At 40.4% G+C, this 20121-nt stretch overlaps 1 protein-coding gene across 1 annotated transcript in view; it reads left to right on the top strand.

The window, feature by feature from the left end:
- The window catches only part of plch1 (phospholipase C, eta 1), a 34597-nt gene extending 16187 nt beyond the window's left edge, over positions 1 to 18410 (top strand). Inside the window, exons 4-24 of the mRNA XM_077722008.1 lie at positions 355 to 598; positions 683 to 812; positions 2370 to 2540; positions 2867 to 2960; positions 4231 to 4434; positions 4795 to 4915; positions 6482 to 6653; positions 7698 to 7805; positions 9001 to 9159; positions 9760 to 9822; positions 9991 to 10085; positions 10419 to 10516; positions 10601 to 10780; positions 11138 to 11245; positions 11335 to 11459; positions 11639 to 11723; positions 12008 to 12154; positions 12337 to 12416; positions 12551 to 12610; positions 12886 to 13270; positions 14555 to 18410. Coding sequence (XP_077578134.1) covers positions 355 to 598; positions 683 to 812; positions 2370 to 2540; positions 2867 to 2960; positions 4231 to 4434; positions 4795 to 4915; positions 6482 to 6653; positions 7698 to 7805; positions 9001 to 9159; positions 9760 to 9822; positions 9991 to 10085; positions 10419 to 10516; positions 10601 to 10780; positions 11138 to 11245; positions 11335 to 11459; positions 11639 to 11723; positions 12008 to 12154; positions 12337 to 12416; positions 12551 to 12610; positions 12886 to 13270; positions 14555 to 17052 — 5327 coding nt within the window. The 3' untranslated portion in view covers positions 17053 to 18410. The remainder of the gene's footprint in view (positions 1 to 354; positions 599 to 682; positions 813 to 2369; positions 2541 to 2866; positions 2961 to 4230; positions 4435 to 4794; positions 4916 to 6481; positions 6654 to 7697; positions 7806 to 9000; positions 9160 to 9759; positions 9823 to 9990; positions 10086 to 10418; positions 10517 to 10600; positions 10781 to 11137; positions 11246 to 11334; positions 11460 to 11638; positions 11724 to 12007; positions 12155 to 12336; positions 12417 to 12550; positions 12611 to 12885; positions 13271 to 14554) is intronic.
- Positions 18411 to 20121: the final 1711 nt, after the last annotated feature.

The following is a 20121-nucleotide window of genomic DNA, read 5'->3' as shown; positions in this document are numbered from 1 at the left end:
TCACATTGTGCATTAGCTACTCTAACTATTATATTAAAGTATCTATACATATAATAATATATATATTAGTATGTATATTCAGAATACAAATAGTTTTTATTGGAAAAATGATAATTTTTGTCGATGCAGCTCACATTGGATTACATTAGAATAATCTTAAATCATACTTAATGAAATATCTTGAGATTCAGTGTAAACAAACTTCCACACCCTTCTCTGCTTCTAGTTAAAATGTAAATGTATGCACGTGAGATTCAATATACCCTTGCGTCTGATTAAGAATTCATGTCAAGTATTAGAACCTCATTAGTGGCCGTCTGCTAATTTGCTATTTCTCTTCCTCTCCCATGTAAGTCACCATCGACTCCCTGTATAAGGTGACAGAGGGCGGTCAGTCGGACATCTTCCATCGACATGCCGAGGGAAGTTTGGACCCGGCGTGTTGCTTCACGGTCTACCACGGCAACCACATGGAGTCCCTGGATTTGGTCACCTCCAACTCGGAGGAAGCACGGACCTGGGTCACAGGCCTCCGCTACCTAATGGCCGGCATTAGCGACGAGGACTCTCTGGCCAAACGGCAGCGCACCCACGACCAATATCCTTCTCACATTCAAAATGTCACTTATTCTTCTGGATAAATCCGGGTCTGAGTGGTTCGCCTTGACGTATGTGTGGTGACGTGGATGAAGCAGACTTTTGAGGAAGCTGATAAGAACGGTGACGGCCTGCTGAATATTGATGAGATCTACCAGCTTCTTCATAAACTCAACGTGAATCTCCCAAGGAGGAAGGTCAAGCAAATGTTCCAGGTTGGCAAAAAAAAAAACATAAAAAATTGATAATTTATAATACCAATGACGACAATAAATGTCCAATCCTTTTGAACTGGGAGGGCTGTCAGCGATTGCTCATTGCTGACCATCTCAGTTCAATTTTTTTTTCATGAAATTGGTAATTTGCAACTATTAATTAGATATTTTTTGTCTTTATTTGATCAGCCCAAGCAATGCCATATTCTCGAATGAGACGACAAAAGTTTAAAGTGAGGGATAAAAATAAAAAAGGATAAAAGTTTGGTGTAGGTGTCCTATATTTTGAGGCAAAAGTCACATTGGGCTAACATCAGAAGTCCACATTGGCACTAAGCAACATTTCTGAGGAGAATCACCCAGTATGCAGTGCTGCACTGCACTCTTAATGGCCACCAGTGTCTCACTTTATTACGAACCCGAGCGGAACAGCTAACAGATCATTGCGCTTTCAGTCTGGCTTGAGATTTTCAACCGTCTTCAGTGATTTGTGACGACTTGTTCTGGCGATTTAAAAGCCTTGCCTCATGCCGGAAAATAATTTATTGACCAGAAACCAGCCCGGTACCATTTATGTCCTTGCATTTTATTTTCGTTTTTATGGAAACCAGATAAAAAGGCAGCTCGTGTACTTGCGCTGTTGCCAAGATGTGCCCCATGTGACAAATAAACTAGGCAACCCATTTTTCGGTAAATTCTGAGGGATTTCTGTCAATAGCCATCAGGGAGTTTGCATTTAAATTCTGTTTCTGGCACATGTTGAGCTCATTGTTCACTGTAGGATTGTCTTGCGACAAAGGGATTAGCCACCATTATTAGATTGGGCGTCCGTTGACAGCAATTGGTCCATGTGAGATGCAGGTGCTATTGGGTGGCGGCAGAGGCGGAAAGCTGTCACTCTGAGGTGAACTGAAATGAGCAGCGAGGCATATAGAGTGTGTCCTCGGGCAAGGTAGTCCATGATATGAGAGAGACACGCCAGGACTCAAATAGCCACTACATTTAAAAAAAGCACATTCTGTGTGGTACTCTTATTGGAAAAAAAACGAGTGCATGCTTTGATGGAGTTTATGAAATACATTTTGGACCTTGTAACTGGAAAAATGTAATAGCATTAGTAGCAATTTGAAATGGTTTTAGAGTTTAATATACTAAAAAAAAATCAAGTGTGATTGCAATTCTGGGTGATTATATAATTTTCAGATTTGCTATTGAGTACAAAGCTTTTGTTGATCTTTTTTTTTCATATTTATAAGCCTCAAATTGACAAAATAATGATGAAGACACTTAATTTAAAATAAAGGCTGACTTTGATTTTGATACCTGACCTTAAATATTTTACTTTACCACCACAAAAGCTATAACACTAAAGAAAACTTCAATCCCAAACTCATTAGTAGCCATCTATGATCATATTAATAGACCCTGAGTGCCGTAAAAAAAGTATGTTTTGCTCTCACACACTGAAATATGAATTACAGCGGTCATCAATATATCATGGTTTGCATGATTTATAGTGTGAACGACTGACTGTCGTGACTTTCCACTTTTTTTAAGGAGGCAGACACGGACGATCAGCAGGGCACGCTAACCTATGATGAGTTCTCCGTCTTCTACAAGATGATGTCTATGCGTCGCGACCTCTTCCTTCTCATGATGGCCTACAGTGACAGAAAGGACCACCTGACGGCTGATGAACTGGCCAACATGTTGCGCTGTGAACAGAAGGTAGACGAGTTAAAATACGCCTCTCAAGGGGTAATTGATTGATTGGACTTCAGCGAGCCACAACATCCAAGGCTCTGGAATTCCTATTTCTACTTGTGAAGTTTTTTTTTTTTTTTTAAATGAAGAGTTGTGGAGAACAAGCTGGAACTTTCAGAAATGATGAAAAAAATCAAACTATTACAAATCAAAAGGCCTTAATTGTACTACATACTTTGATTAGGAATTGATAAAATGTTATATTTCAACAGTAAGTCGCACCAAACTAAAAATACTTTGTAATTTATAGTCCGTAAAATACCACTCCTAACTTTTTTTTGTCTTTCCAGATGGTCAACGTGACTCTGGAATTTGTGGAAGAAATCATTGACAAGTTTGAGGTTTCCGATGAAAGCAAACAAAAAGGCGTCATGGGAATTGAAGGTAAGCACCATTAATTCATCTTTCATGTTTGAATGGACGATGACCCCTTTGGTCTTCATAATCTTTACCATAGACCATCAAACACCTTTGCGCTCAACTAGAACATACAATACCTAGTGAGCCAAGTGGGTCTTTCTTCAACATTACAGTGGTCCTAATATGTTTGCCCATAAAGAAAATGACTTCATGAGCAAGCACTCGCTCCCCTTTGTGTGTCACTTGAGTGTGCCAGTTGAAGGCTTGACTTATGGCAGGCGACAGAGCAAAGAGCCGTGAGAAAATTGGCGAGCCAGCACATGGCGGGGAACACGAAGCAATGCGAAGAGGTGTAGGAGCGGGACTAATGTCATTGTCGTTGGCGTGGGAGGAGGGACGACAAGCCTGACTGATCACGCCATGACGCCGATCTAATGCCTACGGGCTCCAACATTCTCCTCTGTGACAGAAATAACCTTTTCTACCATAGATGGGTAATATTTACAAGAATTTGATGGAATCGTGACAAGATGGATGTCCACTCCTATAAGTGCGTTTCCACAGCAAGATACTTTTTTTTTTCTTTGCCCTAAAGCCCTACAGATGGCTTTCCGCATTATAAGAGGCTGACTTTTACTATTCTTGGCTCATTCCGTCTTTTTTTGCTTTTTCCGGCTGAAAGGTGTCTTTCTTTCCAACCTCGCATGGCCACATCTGATACCATTGAAAACCTCTCTCTCTAAATAATATCTTTTTTTTTTGCTGGCTGGTGAAGAGATCATGTCACTGCTGCACTTTTCAATTCATTCAAAGAAAGAAAATCAATACTGGGAGTGATATATGCTTTAGAAAAGCATGAACTGACATAGTTTCATTCATTTCAAATTGTGATTTGAAACAAATGCTAATAAATCAAAATTATGAACTATTTAAAAAAATCTTCTTTAAACATTGAAATACACATTATAAATGAGAACAGATTGCATTTACAAAAGTAGTATTGGAAATAAATGAGTCAGAAATAAGCGATACACAGTACCAATGGTATTTTGACATTTAACTTCCTTCATATTAAAGTTGTCGTTTTATGTGAAAAGTATTTGTAATATCTTGATACCTATGATCTGAAATTTAAATAATAATAAAATAACATTATGGGAGGTTGTTAAAATGTTTTATTTCTAATAGTGTATTGAAAATTATATTACTTATTACTTATAAGTAGAGATTTAATCAGAAGTGGACATCACACTATTATACTTAACAAGTATTGTTGTTTTTTTTCCCCCTCCAGGTTTTACAAGCTTCATGCGCAGCCCGACCTGCGACATCTTCAACCCGTTGCACAACGACGTGAACCAGGACATGGATCAACCTTTGTGCAACTACTTCATTGCCTCCTCTCACAACACATATTTGACTGGAGACCAGCTCCTGTCGCACTCCAAAACCGACATGTACGCCTGGGTTCTGCAATCCGGTTGCCGCTGTGTCGAAGGTCAGTCGGAAACAGACCCATAACCTTTTTATCCGAACTATCACATGGCTCTGTCCATTAGCCAATAGTTGCTTTATCCCAGCAGTTTGTGAGTGGCAAAATCCTGTTAATACACCTAAAAAAACATTTAGGTTATACTGTAAATTTTCTAGACTATAAGTTACACTTTTTTGTAGTATATTCAAATAATAATGTGCCATTTCGTGTTTGTTATAGTGCATGACAGAAAGCTGCATCTGTCCAAATAGCAACAATATTCTCTCAAAATCAAGCATCACTTCACCTTCCTTATCAAAAGATGAGGGCACGAGGCCCCACTTGACAAGAAAAATGTGTTTTTCCCATGCACTCTCTCTTTAGTGGACTGCTGGGACGGTCCAGATGGCGAGCCCATGGTCCAACACGGCTACACATTGACCTCCAAGATCACCTTCAAGTCCGTCATCGAGACCATCAACAAATACGCCTTCATCAATAACCAGTGAGACCGCCAATGACATTTAACCTCATTCCGCTTGGCTGACAACAATGACGTTCTGTCTGCCAACAGTACAACTCTATACGTTGCTTAATTGCATTATTGATCGGGCGCACTCCATTGTTTTGATCTTTATGAAACAATAATCCTAAACACTCTGTAAATGCCATTTTTAATCAATAGAGAAGCAATCACCCCATAGATCATCATCACATTCCTTCATTTTCTGAACTGTGGTCGTTGAGGGTGCTGGAGTAGGCCTCTCCCAGCTGACTAGTGGGGGACACCCTGAATTGGTGGCCAGCCATTCGCAGTTATCATCACATTGCCTTTATTTTTAAAACAATACTGTGATTTTTGGCCTTCATTAGTGTCTAAATGGACCATCTGCTGTCCCACCAAATCCCCCCAGGACTGATTTTGTTCCGCAGAGTACAACACAAGCATGGGAAAGTGACTGAGTCTTTTCCTTACCATGTGAAGCCAGTAGCTCTGGTTAAAAAAGCGATTTGTTTGCTTTAAAGCCAGAGGTAGCACGGCAGTTGCGTTGGAGCCGTGTAATTAAGTCTGAAGTGAAGTTTCAATTTGGCAGCAGCTTGTTGGAGCAAAAATAGAATCGCACTGGGTTTGTGTGCCTGTTTAGCTATTATTTACTTGACTTGTCAGCTTGTTCTGTTTGCTCGCTGGGGTTGCGTGTCCAATTAATTGGTAGAAATGTTTCGCTTTTTAAGTGCAACTCAAGCAAAGCTAAGATTCACTTATGTTGTAGTCAATTTAACTGCTGCTGACAGCAATGCACATTGAAAATGGCACTTATTAGGTATTTTAAACTGAAGAGAATTTAAAGTATTTTTTATCTGTGCCTTTTTAGGCATCCTCGGAGACTTTATAACCTATAGTATAGTTTATAGTTGTCCTTCACTTCACCTTACAGGCGTCTATTGTCGTCAATGGCAATAATATGTAATTATTAAAATGTATTTGATGTCTGTTGCTGTTATTTACAGCCAATTGAGTACAGACAAACAAATATTTGTCTTCTGTATTCATTCAATTTGTCTTAATTATCAAAATTCCATAACAAAAAAATGGTAGTGCGGTATTTCTAGAAGGTTTAAATTGATTAATGCGTAACTTCTACTCATTTCTATTTAAAAAACTGATTAATTTATTAGGCACCAAGGAAAACTCTGCATTTCCCTTTTCTTCTTGCTCTATCTTTTCTCATTAATCTTATCTTTAAAGCAGCTTCAGCTGAGAAAACGCAACATGTCACAATAAAAGACAAGAAATGACAGGATGCAACTCCCTCTATTGTCCCGTTATATCACTAGCACAGCACCTGTGCTTGTGCCTGCGCATGCGTTTATATGTGGGAGTGCGCCGAGGTGAAAGCAGGCTTGCTACCCCGCGGCGAAGCTGTTACTCTGACAAAGCTGACATTTGTTTTTCCTTGTGACCAAAAGTCATTTTTCCAAATGAAAGTCTACTCCATTCTATAAACCCACACACACGCAGTACTCAACACAAGTCTCTTACTCCTTATCAATGCTTGGTTGTCCTTTTCAGATACCCGGTCCTTCTTTCTATTGAAAATCACTGCAACATCCAACAACAGAAGAAAATTGCCCAGTATTTGCGGGAAGTGTTTGCCGACAAGCTGGACGTCGGGCACGTTCTCAGCAGGGAGTCCAAGACGCTACCCAGCCCTCAAAGCCTCCAGGGAAAGATTCTCATTAAAGTGAGTCAGAGCCAACACAATTTCAGACTGTAAGATGCAAAACCACAGGCTGCCTACTATAAAAGTCAGCACAACAATGTCCTCAGTCAAAAAATAATATCAAATTAAATAATAAACCGTGCCGTGTTATGATTCTGAAGGTGTTTACACACAGAGACATAATCCAAGTGAAATTCCATCAAGGGGGATTTAAAGAAGCTTTCAGGCACATTTGAATAAAAAGAATAATCATAATAACAACAAATATAAGATTACAGTCTTCCCTCGATTATCGCGACTTCACTTATTGCGATTTTTTTAGTCTTTAGTTTTTTCGGAGTGAAGAACCTCAAAGACAAAACAAAAAAGGTCTTATTGATTTTCTTGCAAAGCTTTTTATTCATGTTTGGACTTCTTGTAGGCCCATGAGAGTATGAGACATATAAAGCAAATGGCAAGAGTCAAATAAGGAGTGGCAGTAAAAATGTGTCGTAGCATTTTGAAGCGAGGGGGCGGCAGGGTGTCCATTGGTTTTTGGCATGGAGGAACTGAAAAAAAAATTCGGCCCACACACACTCTCGCTAATGGTCTCCCACTCGAACGGAAGAGCCTCTCTTGGGAAGTTTTTCTGAGAGTCGGCAGCAGATTGCACATTTTTGTCCGTAGCTTGCAATGTGCCTCTGTTGAAAGAAAGAAAAAAAACATATGAGTCAATTTTGAGAAGCACACCTCCTGTTTAAACGTAGAGTCGGTTTCTTTTTCCTACTATTTTTAGAAGACGAGTCAGATCGTTTTGTCATGGTCACAGAGTCACCACAACACACTTTATCTCATTGGCTGCCAATGAGAAAAAGACATCCAGATCATTTAAACTGGGGGATTTGGCAAGATTCGTTGAGCTAATTATCGTTCACTGCCAAAGCTTCTTTTAATACACCTCTATGTTTTTAAACACATTATTTATGATATATACATACAGTTTTTCTTGATTATGGCCCTTTATTTATCAACTTTGATTAATATGACATGCAACAATACCTCTTTTTTCCCCTGCGCTTTCTTTAGGGCAAGCGTCTCCCCGCGTATCTGTCAGCGGATGCTGAGGAAGGCGAAGTGTCCGACGACGACAGCGCAGACGAAATTGAGGACGACTTTAAGCTCAAGAACAGCAATGTGAGAAAAAAAAATGGAAAATACTCAAACATGCTTATCGTTTTTGACTTTTTTGGCTGTTGCTCGACTTGTTCATCTTCTTCTGCAAGTAAACATCAATCTATAAATATAAAACAGGCTGTTTATATATATATATATATATATATATATATATATATATATATATATATATAAATAAATAAATAAATATTTTTTTTTTTGCGTTATACTTAAGGATTTGTTGTTAATTGTTATCTTATCTCAGCAAATGTCATAGAAAATGGTCATGTTTCACTGCTTTGGATGCCGAGAGATGCTCAAAAAAATGGACCGAGCGCCTCTCGTTGTCAAGGGCAGCTAATTAGTTAATGCTTTAAATGTGCACTAATACATTTTAAAAATCCCATTTAAAATAAAATTACATGATCCCGATCCTCTGAAAATGATCGGTTCCAATTTCTGATCACATGATTGGATTGGGGACATCCGTAAAGTAAGACTGGAAGTATATACACTCAACTCAATGCAGCTAAATAGCGCAAGTTTTCAAAATGGAGATGTATATATACTCAAAAGCAATGCAAGGACCAAAATGTCTTGCCATTGTTGTTATAAATTGTTCATAAAAGCTCCATCTTTTTATCTGGCAGTCCCCTGGTGTACCATTAAGCCATAAGACAGGCCTGCACACCAATCATTTGTCACGCTGGTCCCTGTGGGACTAAATAAAGCAGCATTCATCCATATTTAGCTGGAGGCACGTGGGCTACACATGCCACTTTGGTTCAGTAAGGCCCCTTTTAAAGGCGCGCTAGCAGCCTTCTACTGACAATTTCTTTTGTTCTGCCTCTTGCTTAGTTTTTTTTTTTTGCTCATTAAAACCACAACTAGATAAACATCTTCAACTGCAGACTAAATTTTAATGCCAGCGGCCCGGAATGCCTGATAATTGCTCCCTTCCTTGCCTCCTTCCCGTGCAAGAAAACTGTATTTTAATTGCTTCCTAGTGCAAGCCCGATAATAATTTAGGATGATGCCAATAAATAGTGTGGATATCCTCTCAAGGAGGTGCTGATGACACCTAAAAACAGCATTCCAATTTCAATTGTATCCCTAATATAGTACTCATTAACTACTAGTTTTATTTTTCCTCAAATGATTCAGGATAAACCAAACCAACATTTTATTCCACTTTCAACAGTCTTGTTCCTCACAGGGGAACAGTCAGCATCACCAAGTGGAGTCTCACATCAGAAAGAAGCTGGACTCCCTTCTGAAAGAGTCTCGCATCGGTGATAAAGAGGACACTGACAGCTTCAGCATCAGAGCCCTGCTCAGGGCCACCCATCAGGGCCTGCACAAGAACCTACGACAGGTACTCACAAAAAAGCAGAAAAAATGAAGTATCACGATGCATTGGGGATGTCAAAATAGCTCCAAAGTGATGAGAAACTTCTGCAGTGGTATTAATATTTAATTCACCTACTTTCCCTTGTGTGCTTTTTTTTAGTGGGGCAGGGTTCCCATTTGCACAGAAAATGTAAGCTTTTGTCCACGGTCATCTTGTATGTACTGCATAGGTGTCCAAACTACGGCCCACGGGCCAAACAGGGGCCCGTTGCCCAGTTTTTTCATGGCACATTATGCCCAAAAAAATATGTTGTGTATAATTAAATATTGACCAAACATTCTGTTGAACTTCTCAACAGTGAGCTATCATGGTTATTTATTTAATTTTACTTTTTTTTGCTGTCGCTGGAGATGTTTGTTTTTCAAAGTTGACTATGCTATTGTCAATATACCATATTAATCATATATTTCATTTCAAAGGCCTCGGTAAGGATTTAGTGATGTAGTCGATATCCACTTATTTCATGACATAATAATCTGAAAAATCATTGATGTGACTTGGTAACATCATAAATCACTCACCTGATTCGCTTTTGGTCGTGTCCTTCTACTTATTATGTTGCAGAACTCCAGGGGCGTTTTGAAGAAATCCCAAAGCCGATCCTTTATCACTACACTAAAACAGAAGGTGGGCATCCTAGAAAGACCTTTTGTGTTTTTATTGGCAATTCTTGAACTTCCATGCTATACGCTGCATGACAGTTATGCATTGATGAGTTATTTCATGTTGATTTGTGGAGATTCACGCAAGTCTGTTGATGCAACAACCTTGTATATATGTGTGTGTTGTATCCAGAGACACTCTAAATCGCGCCTGACATGCCAAAGTGTGGAAAAGGAGGAGGATGAGCAGGAGACATCCCCACGGGATGCTGGAGGGCAATTTAACAGGTGATCTTTCAGCACAGTCTCACATGATAAACTAAGTTTGATCACTGCTCCTGTTAGTCCTCATGCGCTGTTGAAGTCATATTTTAATGGTGGATGGGATGTAATTATATAGCAGATTTTATCTGCATGTTTTTACCGTGCCCAAAGCACTTTTCATTAGCACCTATTCACACACCAAGTGTGGGGTTTGCCATGTAAGGCACGCTCAAACCCTCATTACGCCCTGAATTGAGTTAACCATGTTTGTGTGAAATGTTGTTCCTCGTTTAGCTGGAAAAAAAATCGAGACCTATTCTAATTTTCGCTTCTTTGAATCTGTCTTTGTCTTTTTAGAGGAGGAAGAAAGCGGAAGACAATAAAGTTGAGCCGGGACTTATCCAACCTGGTGGTCTTCACCAACTCTGTGGCATCTCAGGAGTGCCTCAATGAAGGTGCAACAAAAAGCCAGCTCAGATACATAGCCAATACAATTTCATTGTTTTTTCCCCTGCCTAACATGCTTCACCGGCATTCAGGTACGCCCGGTGACGTCCTGTCATTCAGCGAGACCAGAGCCCAGTCACTGGTCAATCACCGAGCGGAGCACTTTCTGGCTTTCAATCAGAGGCAGCTGTCACGGATTTATCCTTCAGCATACCGCATCGACTCGTCCAATTTTAATCCTCAATTCTACTGGAATGTCGGCTGTCAACTGGGTAAGCCCGTCTTCCGCATTTCTGCAGCATGAATGGCGACAACAAATCACTACACGGCTCACGGGCCGTAACTGAAAAATGCAAAAATGAAGCTCCATCTTAAAAAATGGATGCAATGGGACCAAAAAATGGCACTTTAATCGGGAAGGGGGGCTTCCTAATGACTTCTTTTAAATTGCAAACCCACTTCTGAAGACACCCGACTGGGCGGTGATGGGGTTTTAGTAAATTAGTACTCAGGTCATCCTCTTATGTTTATTTTATCCTCATCACTGACTAATATTTATGGAAGACATTTCATTAGATAAAATTTCCCCCAAAATACTAAGATACTTTCTTTTAACATTTGCTTTTCAGTGGCACTGAACTACCAAACAGAAGGCCGTATGATGCAGCTCAACAGGGCAAAATTCATGGTGAATGGAGGTAGCGGATACGTCCTTAAACCTCCTCCCATGTGTAAAGGTATTGCCTTCACCTTCTCTATTAGTTGTTTTCATACGATTGAATAACAGCATTAGCATCAAAGCTGTGAATTTTCTATTCCTCTGCAGGAACCTTCAACCCATTTAGTGATGACCCGCTTCCAGCTTGCCCAAAGAAGCAGCTTGTTCTAAAGGTCATTAGTGGACAGCATTTGCCCAAGCCGCCAGATTCCATGTTGGGGGACCGTGGAGAGGTACTCCAAAAACAAGTCATTTTTACATCATCTTGCTAACAGAAATCTTACCTTTTTAAAACCTATCCAGTCGGTGTAAATGTTGCATCTCATTTTCAGTTTTATCGGAGACAATAATGTAAAATATTAAATTAACACGAGGTTATTGCTGTATAAAATTGTATGATTTTTGTTTTTAGATCATTGATCCCTTCGTGGAAGTGGAGATCATTGGTCTGCCAATTGACTGCTGCAAAGAGCAAACTCGCGTTGTCGATGACAATGGTAAGAGAAAAAAAACGCAACAGACAATGTGTACTGAACTGGTGGGCTTAAAGAGTCAGATAAACTAATTAAAGGTTGAAGTGAGGTCGAATGGAGGCACTGATGGGGCCATTGCTCCATTATGAGTGTCTAGATAAGGATATCCAATGGGTAGTACAAGGAAAAATGTTCAATGCCCAAAAGTGTTAGTTATCACTACTAACGTGCACTTTGCTGTACCACAAAATCGACATGTCATATTTATTAAGAATATGCAACTTAATGACACTTGTTTGACACTGTAGGTTTCAACCCCGTGTGGGAAGAGACCCTGTCCTTTACACTGCACATGGCTGAGGTAGCGCTGGTACGCTTCCTGGTTTGGGATCACGACCCCATCGGACGAGACTTCATCGGCCAACGGACAGTTGCGTTCAGCAGCCTCATGCCCGGTTCGTACGCACCATTCCTGGTCGCCGTTAGGCTAGTTTCAGCACAATAAATACACAGACCACGACATGTTGTCAGATTAGAACAAGGGTTTCTTTTTTTCACTTTTGACAGCATCTTTGCCCAGGGCTCCATTTTTGTGTCAAGTCCACTTAGGCTCATGCTTTTTTTAATCTGTCGGCAGGTTACAGACACGTCTACCTAGAAGGACTGACCGAGGCGTCCATCTTTGTGCACGTGTCGGTGCATGACGTCTACGGCAAAGTGAGTTTTTATGCGGTGCTCTCATGGGCTGCTTTATGCGAGTGGGGATATAATTTGGAAGAGGACCTGAGGAAACGGCCCTGTTCTCAAACCACTGCTTATCCGCTTTTCTGACAATCCTTTTGTCTTTCTAGTGGAGTCCTCTAGTCCTGAATCCCAGCTTTACCATAATGCACTTTCTGGGATCCAGCAAGGTATTAGGATGGATTTGTGAAAGCTGTGTTGTGTTGCATGAACTGGACAAAAATGCATGAATGCAATGCACTTTGTTTTTGTTTATGACACTAAACTCCCATTTATTAAAATGTATTTTTTTTAATTCAGCGTTTTTGTTTTTTTAAGCATCCGAGACCTCAACTCTATTCAAACCAGGCCATCATGCATTATTCATTTTTAGTTCTTATTTAAACAGACTTAATAATGAATTACCTTTTAATATTTCCAACTATTGTGCCGATTTTTATTTCAGGGAAATCAGTTTCGAGGCATCCGGGGTTTGTTCAACCGCTCTTCCAAGTCATCCGTGGACACAAATTCGACAGGCCTTCGGAAGCGCTCCATCAGCGACCATCTCTTGCGCCGCACGGCTAGTGCCCCGGCAAAAGGCCGCAAGAAAACCAAGATGGCGCTGTCTGAGTCGGCGGCTTGCATGTTAGAGCACAAGAACGGTGCGGTTGTGGAGGCTGTTGGGGAGGGAGTGTCTGAGAAAGCGGCAGCAGCGGAAAAGAGGCCACAGGGACGGCCTCTTCTCACCCACAGACCCATCTCCATGCCTTTAGACAGGCTTCTGCAGGGACAGCTGAACCTGTGCACCGGAGACAAGGAGCATGACTTGAGTGCCAACGTAGTCGTTGGTAGGTATCATCTCTTTGGCTCTCTTCATCTTTGATTTTTACAATTTATTATCAAAATTTCAGTTACTCAGCTTATTTTTATGATACGGACATTAAGCATTGGTCTTGGTTGGTGAGGCTTGCTCTCTTAAAATAATATTAAAGTGGAGCCTCCAAAGTTAAGCTTCTTATATTCAATCAATGGTGGCCAGAAGGAAAAATGTGTTTCTGGGCAAGATGATTAACTCCCGGACTTTGAAAATGTACTGGACTTTAAACGACATGATATTTCTTATGGCAAGATCCGGCCTCCTTATCTAACCAATTGCTAATTCATCTCCTTACTGGTTACTTCCTCTGCTACATAAAACTTACATGATTAATATGCAGTAAACAGACGAATGCCTGCTCTCCATGATGCCTTAACATGACTTTTCTGTCCAATTTTCATTTGTTGTGCTTCTCGGTAGTAGAGAAGTGACTAGGATGTTCCAGCAGGTAAATCAGAGTTACATGCCTATTGTCTGAAGGTTGCATCGTTCAAACAACATGCCAGTATTTGCGTCTTCCCAGTGTATTCTATTTTACTCCTTTTCTACTGCACAGTGCTTACTCGGCTCAGCACAGCTTTCGCAACCAGGTCTTACCAGGTGTCTTTTCTGGTATGTGATCAGTTGTACAAAATCCTAGGCTAATACCGTGCAGCATTCAAAAGTGGCTACAGTTTAAACACAAAAAAACAACCTTTTTTGGTGTACTTTGGCTTGAGAAAGTGGAGTATTGTTTTAGCATGGAGTCCACCTTTTTAATGTATAAGTCTGTTGAATAGAATCAACAGCCACAGGAAATGCTCGCTGTGCCCTTTTGTCGTTGTTGGTTAACGTTTTGAGTGATGCATTCAATGTGATGTGCTTTTCACACTTTTCAGTGGTTCTATTTTGAACTGCAAAACAAAACATCCAGATCCGAAATAAAACTGTGTCATGCCGAGACAGTGTTGTGCAGCGAAAAGGGGTCATTTGAAAGTGATATAAAAACAATATCGCCCTGCCATTAATCTCATTTGATCAACCTCATCTGAACATCTTTTTCCCGATATGATGTTTGATAATATGGACTCCAAATCCTCATTGTCCAGCTTGTCCCTCACAGTCCTACTTGGTGATCCATTTGTCTGTGGTTTACGTTGTATTGGCTGGACTGTTGATTGTCATCATTGCTATTGTTGGATGCCTTAATAAGTTGCTTTGAATGAGCCCCATATCTATCTTATATTTGCTAATGTCCAGCAATCTGTGCCCACAGGATCTTACTCCTTTGACAGACCTAGGTCTTCCTCTGTGGATCCTCTCACCAAGTCATCAGCTTCCATCCAGTCACCTTCTAAGTTGAACAACCAATGGAAAAAAGAGCTCAACAAACCACGGGAGGCCTCTTATCTTGTCGTTGGTGATAACATTACAAATGAGGATGACTATGTAAATTATCAAGCAGGTAACAATCGAGCCAATCTCGCTAAAACCCACTCTGCCACTTCAAGCAACCACAAGGGTAGATCGCAGAAACCAGAAACGTCCTCTACCAGCACAGTTTTGACAATTGCCCCTTCAGTGTCCTCATCCTCCTCTTGCTCTACTGTCCCTCTTTCCCCAATCAACTGCAACCGTGACTTAAAGAGTCCCAGCTCGCTGCACGACAGCACAATTTCCAGACTTATTGACGCCATGTCATTAAGCAATGAGCAAGACACGCAAGGCTCCATATCAGCTCTGATTGGTCAAATTGAAAGCTCTGCCGACCAAAATGAATTCAACTCCTTTTCCAATGTTACCTTTTCTCCTTCAAGCCAATTTCCAGATGCCACTTTAGCAATGCCAGCCAATCAGAAAGTTCTGTTACCAGGCACAATTCCCCAGGAAAACTCTGCTCTGCTCTCCAGTCCAGAAACCACTGATCTTGAGGAAGTCTATACCATTCTAGATGAGGAGACACTGTCACCCCCTGTGGTAGCGTACAACCTAAAGAATCAGTCAGTCAATGGTAAAACATACACTGTGGGCAACAAACCATCAAGCAACTTGGCATCCTCACCAGTGAAGGTTGTCCGAGGAAGCCATACGAATAGATGTTGGGATGTAATTCCTACAAATGGAGGGAGGAATGACCGTCCAGAAGAGTTAGAGGAGAGTGTATACGAGGAAGTAGTTGATCCACCAGCACCTATAACAGGGCAACAGAGGAGTTCTTCTCAAAGATACATACTATCACCAGTGAACAAGTCTTTCCAATTATCTAATAATCGTGTTGGCAATGCTTTTGCAGAGGTGGAGGTAAACGTTGATGAGGATCCAAAAGAGGCGACTTTAATCTCGCCAAGACACAAATGGGAGGCCCTTAGTAGTCCTACAAAACAGAACGCCATTTACCAAAACGAGTCCACTCCAAAATATTCCCAAAAACGACATCTTCTCCCTTATCATGAGCCCCAGCAGTACCCAAAATATTCGCCATGTCCCTCCCCACATTTTAAAGGTATGTATCAATGTTTGTATCAACAATGCAGCCGTCAGTCTTCTCCGGTGCACAGACTCGTAGACTCTAAATCTTCCAGACCTAGACCATTAAGCCACAATGACTATCCGAGTTCTCAAAGCAATATTTTCTGTTACGATAGAGACTCACAACAGAGAGGCCACAATGACAACAAAATCCTAAATAGTTTTCAACAAGACAGACAAAGCAACCACATTCCCAACGGTTATCACCAAGTCAAACAAGGACACGGTGCCACAGAGCATGGAAGATTCCTACAAAATGGGTTTTCCTCTCCTGGAAAACTACCAATTCCCAGTTCAATGTCTGGAGGTCTTTTCTCTTCTTCTGATTTTCATACCTCGTATAGCCGCATGGAGATTTCTGATGTTACAGATCCTTGTTCTGTACCTCAGTTACATTGTCAAAATCAAGTGTCCACTCCCAAGCACTCGTGGAACCAAAATGATCCAATGCCCCAAGCACAGTCTCAAACCAAAGCTCCAAAGATTTCACCTGTAAGGTCTTTATCAACTGGTCCCCAGTCAAATACGGTCAATTCTACTGCCAACACTCCATGTAAGTCAAAGTCCCTGGGAGATCTAACGTCTGAAGACATATCATGTAATTTTCAAAGCAAATATCACATCATTAGTCGTAGTTTCATCACTCCACAAATGAGGAAACAAAAGAGGATGGGAAACCTAGGTGCAGGAACTCACCATTCTCAGTCTCGTGACCCGTTGACGGAACAATTACGCAAACTAGTCAATCTTGAGGTCGAAGACGGTGAAAAAGAAATGCCCCCATACCCTCAATGTGATGTGGAAGTGAAATCCCCGGGGAAAACAACCATAGAACCCTCAACTTCCAGGAGTATCGATGATTCCCCTCCACTACTCGCCCGTCGCTTATCGTCCCGTAGCCAAAGCCGAGTACGCCACATAAATAACCGTGCCCGTGAAAGACAGCAGGAGGCCCAGAAACCACCCTCAGTTAGCACAGGAAATGGTATCACTGCTGTGGGTGGAGTGGTTTTGAGGAATAAACCAAACTCACAGAATACACCTGTGAACAGACACTCTACTGGATCGTACATTGCAGGTTACTTTGGGCAGCTTGAGGACAGAGGACTTCCCGAGGGAGCTTGTTCACGGTTTGGAAACGGAGATCAACATGTAGATCGCCACAGTACCGATGACTCTCTTTCACCTCCAGACTCCTCCTACTTTTCATCAGAGCCAGAGGTCTATTTTCTGCTCAGACTGTAAATTTAGATACAATGGGAATAGAAAGTTATTTTTTTCTGAACACCACAAGATTTTCTCTAAAGCTGGACATGCACTGTTCAAATTTGGAGGTGTGTTTATATTTCAACCTACTCTGGAGGTGTTACAGGATTCACTGATCATTGCTGTGTTGGCAACGTCAGTGTAGGGTTGAGTGGTGCATACACAGTGAAGGAAAAGTGCTTAGAGTTTGGAAGAGGTCTGTGTAAGAACATTTAACTCAATAATTATATGACTGTTCTGCATTATTGTTTATTCTGACTATACACTAAATTCATAGACTTGATTTAGTGTTAAGTCAATGGAATTTCACCTTCATTAGCCATTCACTAAGAAGACAGAAGAGCCAATCCTAAAGCAGAAAAGATATTCGGCATTATCTCGCTGATTTCAGAGATTCAATTATCAGTAATAAAAGACAATTACGGGCAACTAGTGTGAGAGAGCATGAAGAAAAAACTTTTAGTTGTTTTATTTTCACTTTTCAGCCTGAAACAAACTTTGATTAGTAGATGGCACCCTCACTAGAGTTGCACAGTGTATGCCCAGCCAAATACTCCAAATGATGCCATACAAACAATATTGTTACACCAAGAACTGCATGTAGGAAACGTCAATGGTTTTACTCGTTAAAAGTTGTTCCAGTCTGGCGGTGTAGTTGTCGATATTCTGCTTAATGTCTCGAAAAGACAGACATGTTATTGTTGTCTCTGTGATGTCAAAACTGCAATTCCAAGCAAGAAAACAACAACAAAAAAATAAGATTATGAATCAGAATGTGTTTGTTTGTATCAGCGGAATGTTTGGTGTATAAACAAGTGAAGGTCGTCACCGTGAAAGTCTTCCTTCATGTGGATATTTTCTTTTAAAACGTATAAATACTAATGCCACTGTTTGTCTCGGATCCTTGAATAGTGTATTTATTGGGACTGCACACTCACTGACCGTATGTTTGTGCATGTGAACACGTTGAGCATGACTATGCACCTGTTTACGCAAAAGACGTTATAGCGCTCGCCCATGAGCGCTTCTGGACTTTTTCCCGTCTATGGTCTCCAAACAGAAAACATTTGGAAGTTAAAGGCTCTTATTTTTTTAATTGCTTTGATACAGAATACACTCTTTGGTCAGTTCTGGTGATTTTTATTTTGTACAACTCGTAACAGAATACAAACAAGTTTACAGTAGTGGAACGGAGGAGTCGGAAGTGAGCGTAGTAGCAAAGTTGTAATTGTATTCTTTTTATTGTTCCAGTGTGAAATCATCGCTTTTCTTTGTATTGTTGCTCATTTAATAACCAGGAGCATTTTCCTACAAACGCAATAAAATTGATGACTTGATTTTCACGGATCACGTTTTTTTTTCTCTTCTCAGTAATGTTAATCACATTTGGAAATGTACTTTAAGCATAAAATCACAGTAAAACTTGGCGGTTTAAAGTCTTGACTTATATTACCAAGTCTCAGATTTACTTGATAAGAATGCTCAAAATGTGGTAAACAGCCCCGATAAGGGCTTCATAGACAACAAGGTCTAATTGTCTAATCAAAAGGCTGTAATGGAAAAAACAAATGACACATCTGTTGCTCCGTGCAAGCAGCTCCCTAGTTAACCTGCCACGCCTTATTATGAATGTTTATGATGTTGAAGGCCATCTGGCCTCTGAAACTACCTTTTTTCTAGCCAACTGGAAAGCAACTTTACCACAACAAATAAATGTGTATTTACGTTTTAGGGGATGCTTTTTGTCAAGTATCTCACATCTATGTCGAGGCTTTTCATAACCTGAATATCTCTTACATAGAAGGGTTCATAAGTGGAGGTCAATGCTAAAATTTGAAAGTATACTCTGACCCTATAGCCTTGTTTACAGTAATAATTTTGCCAGTATTTCTCCATTTGTGTCACTCCAGGTTTTCCAGGAGCAGATATATATCATAATCTTGTTTACTGGACATTAACATTAACAATCTTCCACATCTGCAAGAACATGGTCGGTGTGGAGATCTTTATCATCCGTCCTCATGGTCTGTATACTTTGCCCCAAAATGTTTCATCATTGTTCCGAGATCAGAGAAAAACAGACTGGATGGGAGGTGACCTTTGACCTAAACTATTTATCATTGAAATCCTTTTATAACTCTTTCAATGCCTGTTGAAATAGTTGTAGTTGTATAGCACTGTTTATGCTTTGGATTTTAAACATTGAAAGATAACCACTAGATGGCAATCTCTCACCAGTCAAATTATGCTTGGTCTTCTCTTTATGGTGTGCTTATACTTTACAATTTAAAATGTTACTACCATATAAGAAAAACAAATTGGGTTAGGGGGGATTTTATCGAGCTGTCAAACTGCAACAACTTTAACAAATGAGCACTTAAATCTGTTAATTTGTGTTGGTCCCGTAAGAAAATGAAGATGATACAATGTGAGTGATTTTAGCAGTGCAGTTGTATAAGTATTTTCTTCCAATTTGTAGCCACATTGATTATGCTTCAATTTGTCCCTCCATGTTGATTTGTATGTTTGCTTATATAGATATACATTTCACAATAACCATTCTTAATAATAAAATCCCAGTTATTCTCTGGTGTAATTTACCCCTCCCTTCCATTGGGTCGATTATATGAAATAGTATATAAATTGTGCTATCATCAACTCCACAATCTAACAAATAATATCAGAGAAAATTCAAGGGTAACTCTACAATGATTTCCTACCAGCTCCGATGTTAGATTAAAGAGGAAGGTCAAGGACTTGGTTACCTCATTTTTCCAGGAACGCAAGATACCGACACCATAATTTTCAATGATTTTATTTTCACCTAGAGCTGTGCACTCACGGTTGGGGAGCCTAAGCGAGCAACCAGCAAGGTCATAGTATTTAGTATCTGCCTTTGAGGTATATATTTTGCTTCTGATAAGATAACTAACTGTTCATTCTCTGCAAATAGGGTGCCAGCACCAGGTCAAATGTGCTTCCCCACTGGATGCAACAATGGAAGTTGCACCCGAACCTACTACATGGAAGGCGAGATGCGATTTTCTT

Source organism: Stigmatopora nigra, chromosome 8, assembly GCF_051989575.1.
Source record: "Stigmatopora nigra isolate UIUO_SnigA chromosome 8, RoL_Snig_1.1, whole genome shotgun sequence".
Taxonomy (NCBI): Eukaryota; Metazoa; Chordata; class Actinopteri; order Syngnathiformes; family Syngnathidae; genus Stigmatopora; species Stigmatopora nigra.
Note: the sequence above shows the minus strand (reverse complement) of the source record. Positions and strands in the feature narration are given on the sequence as shown.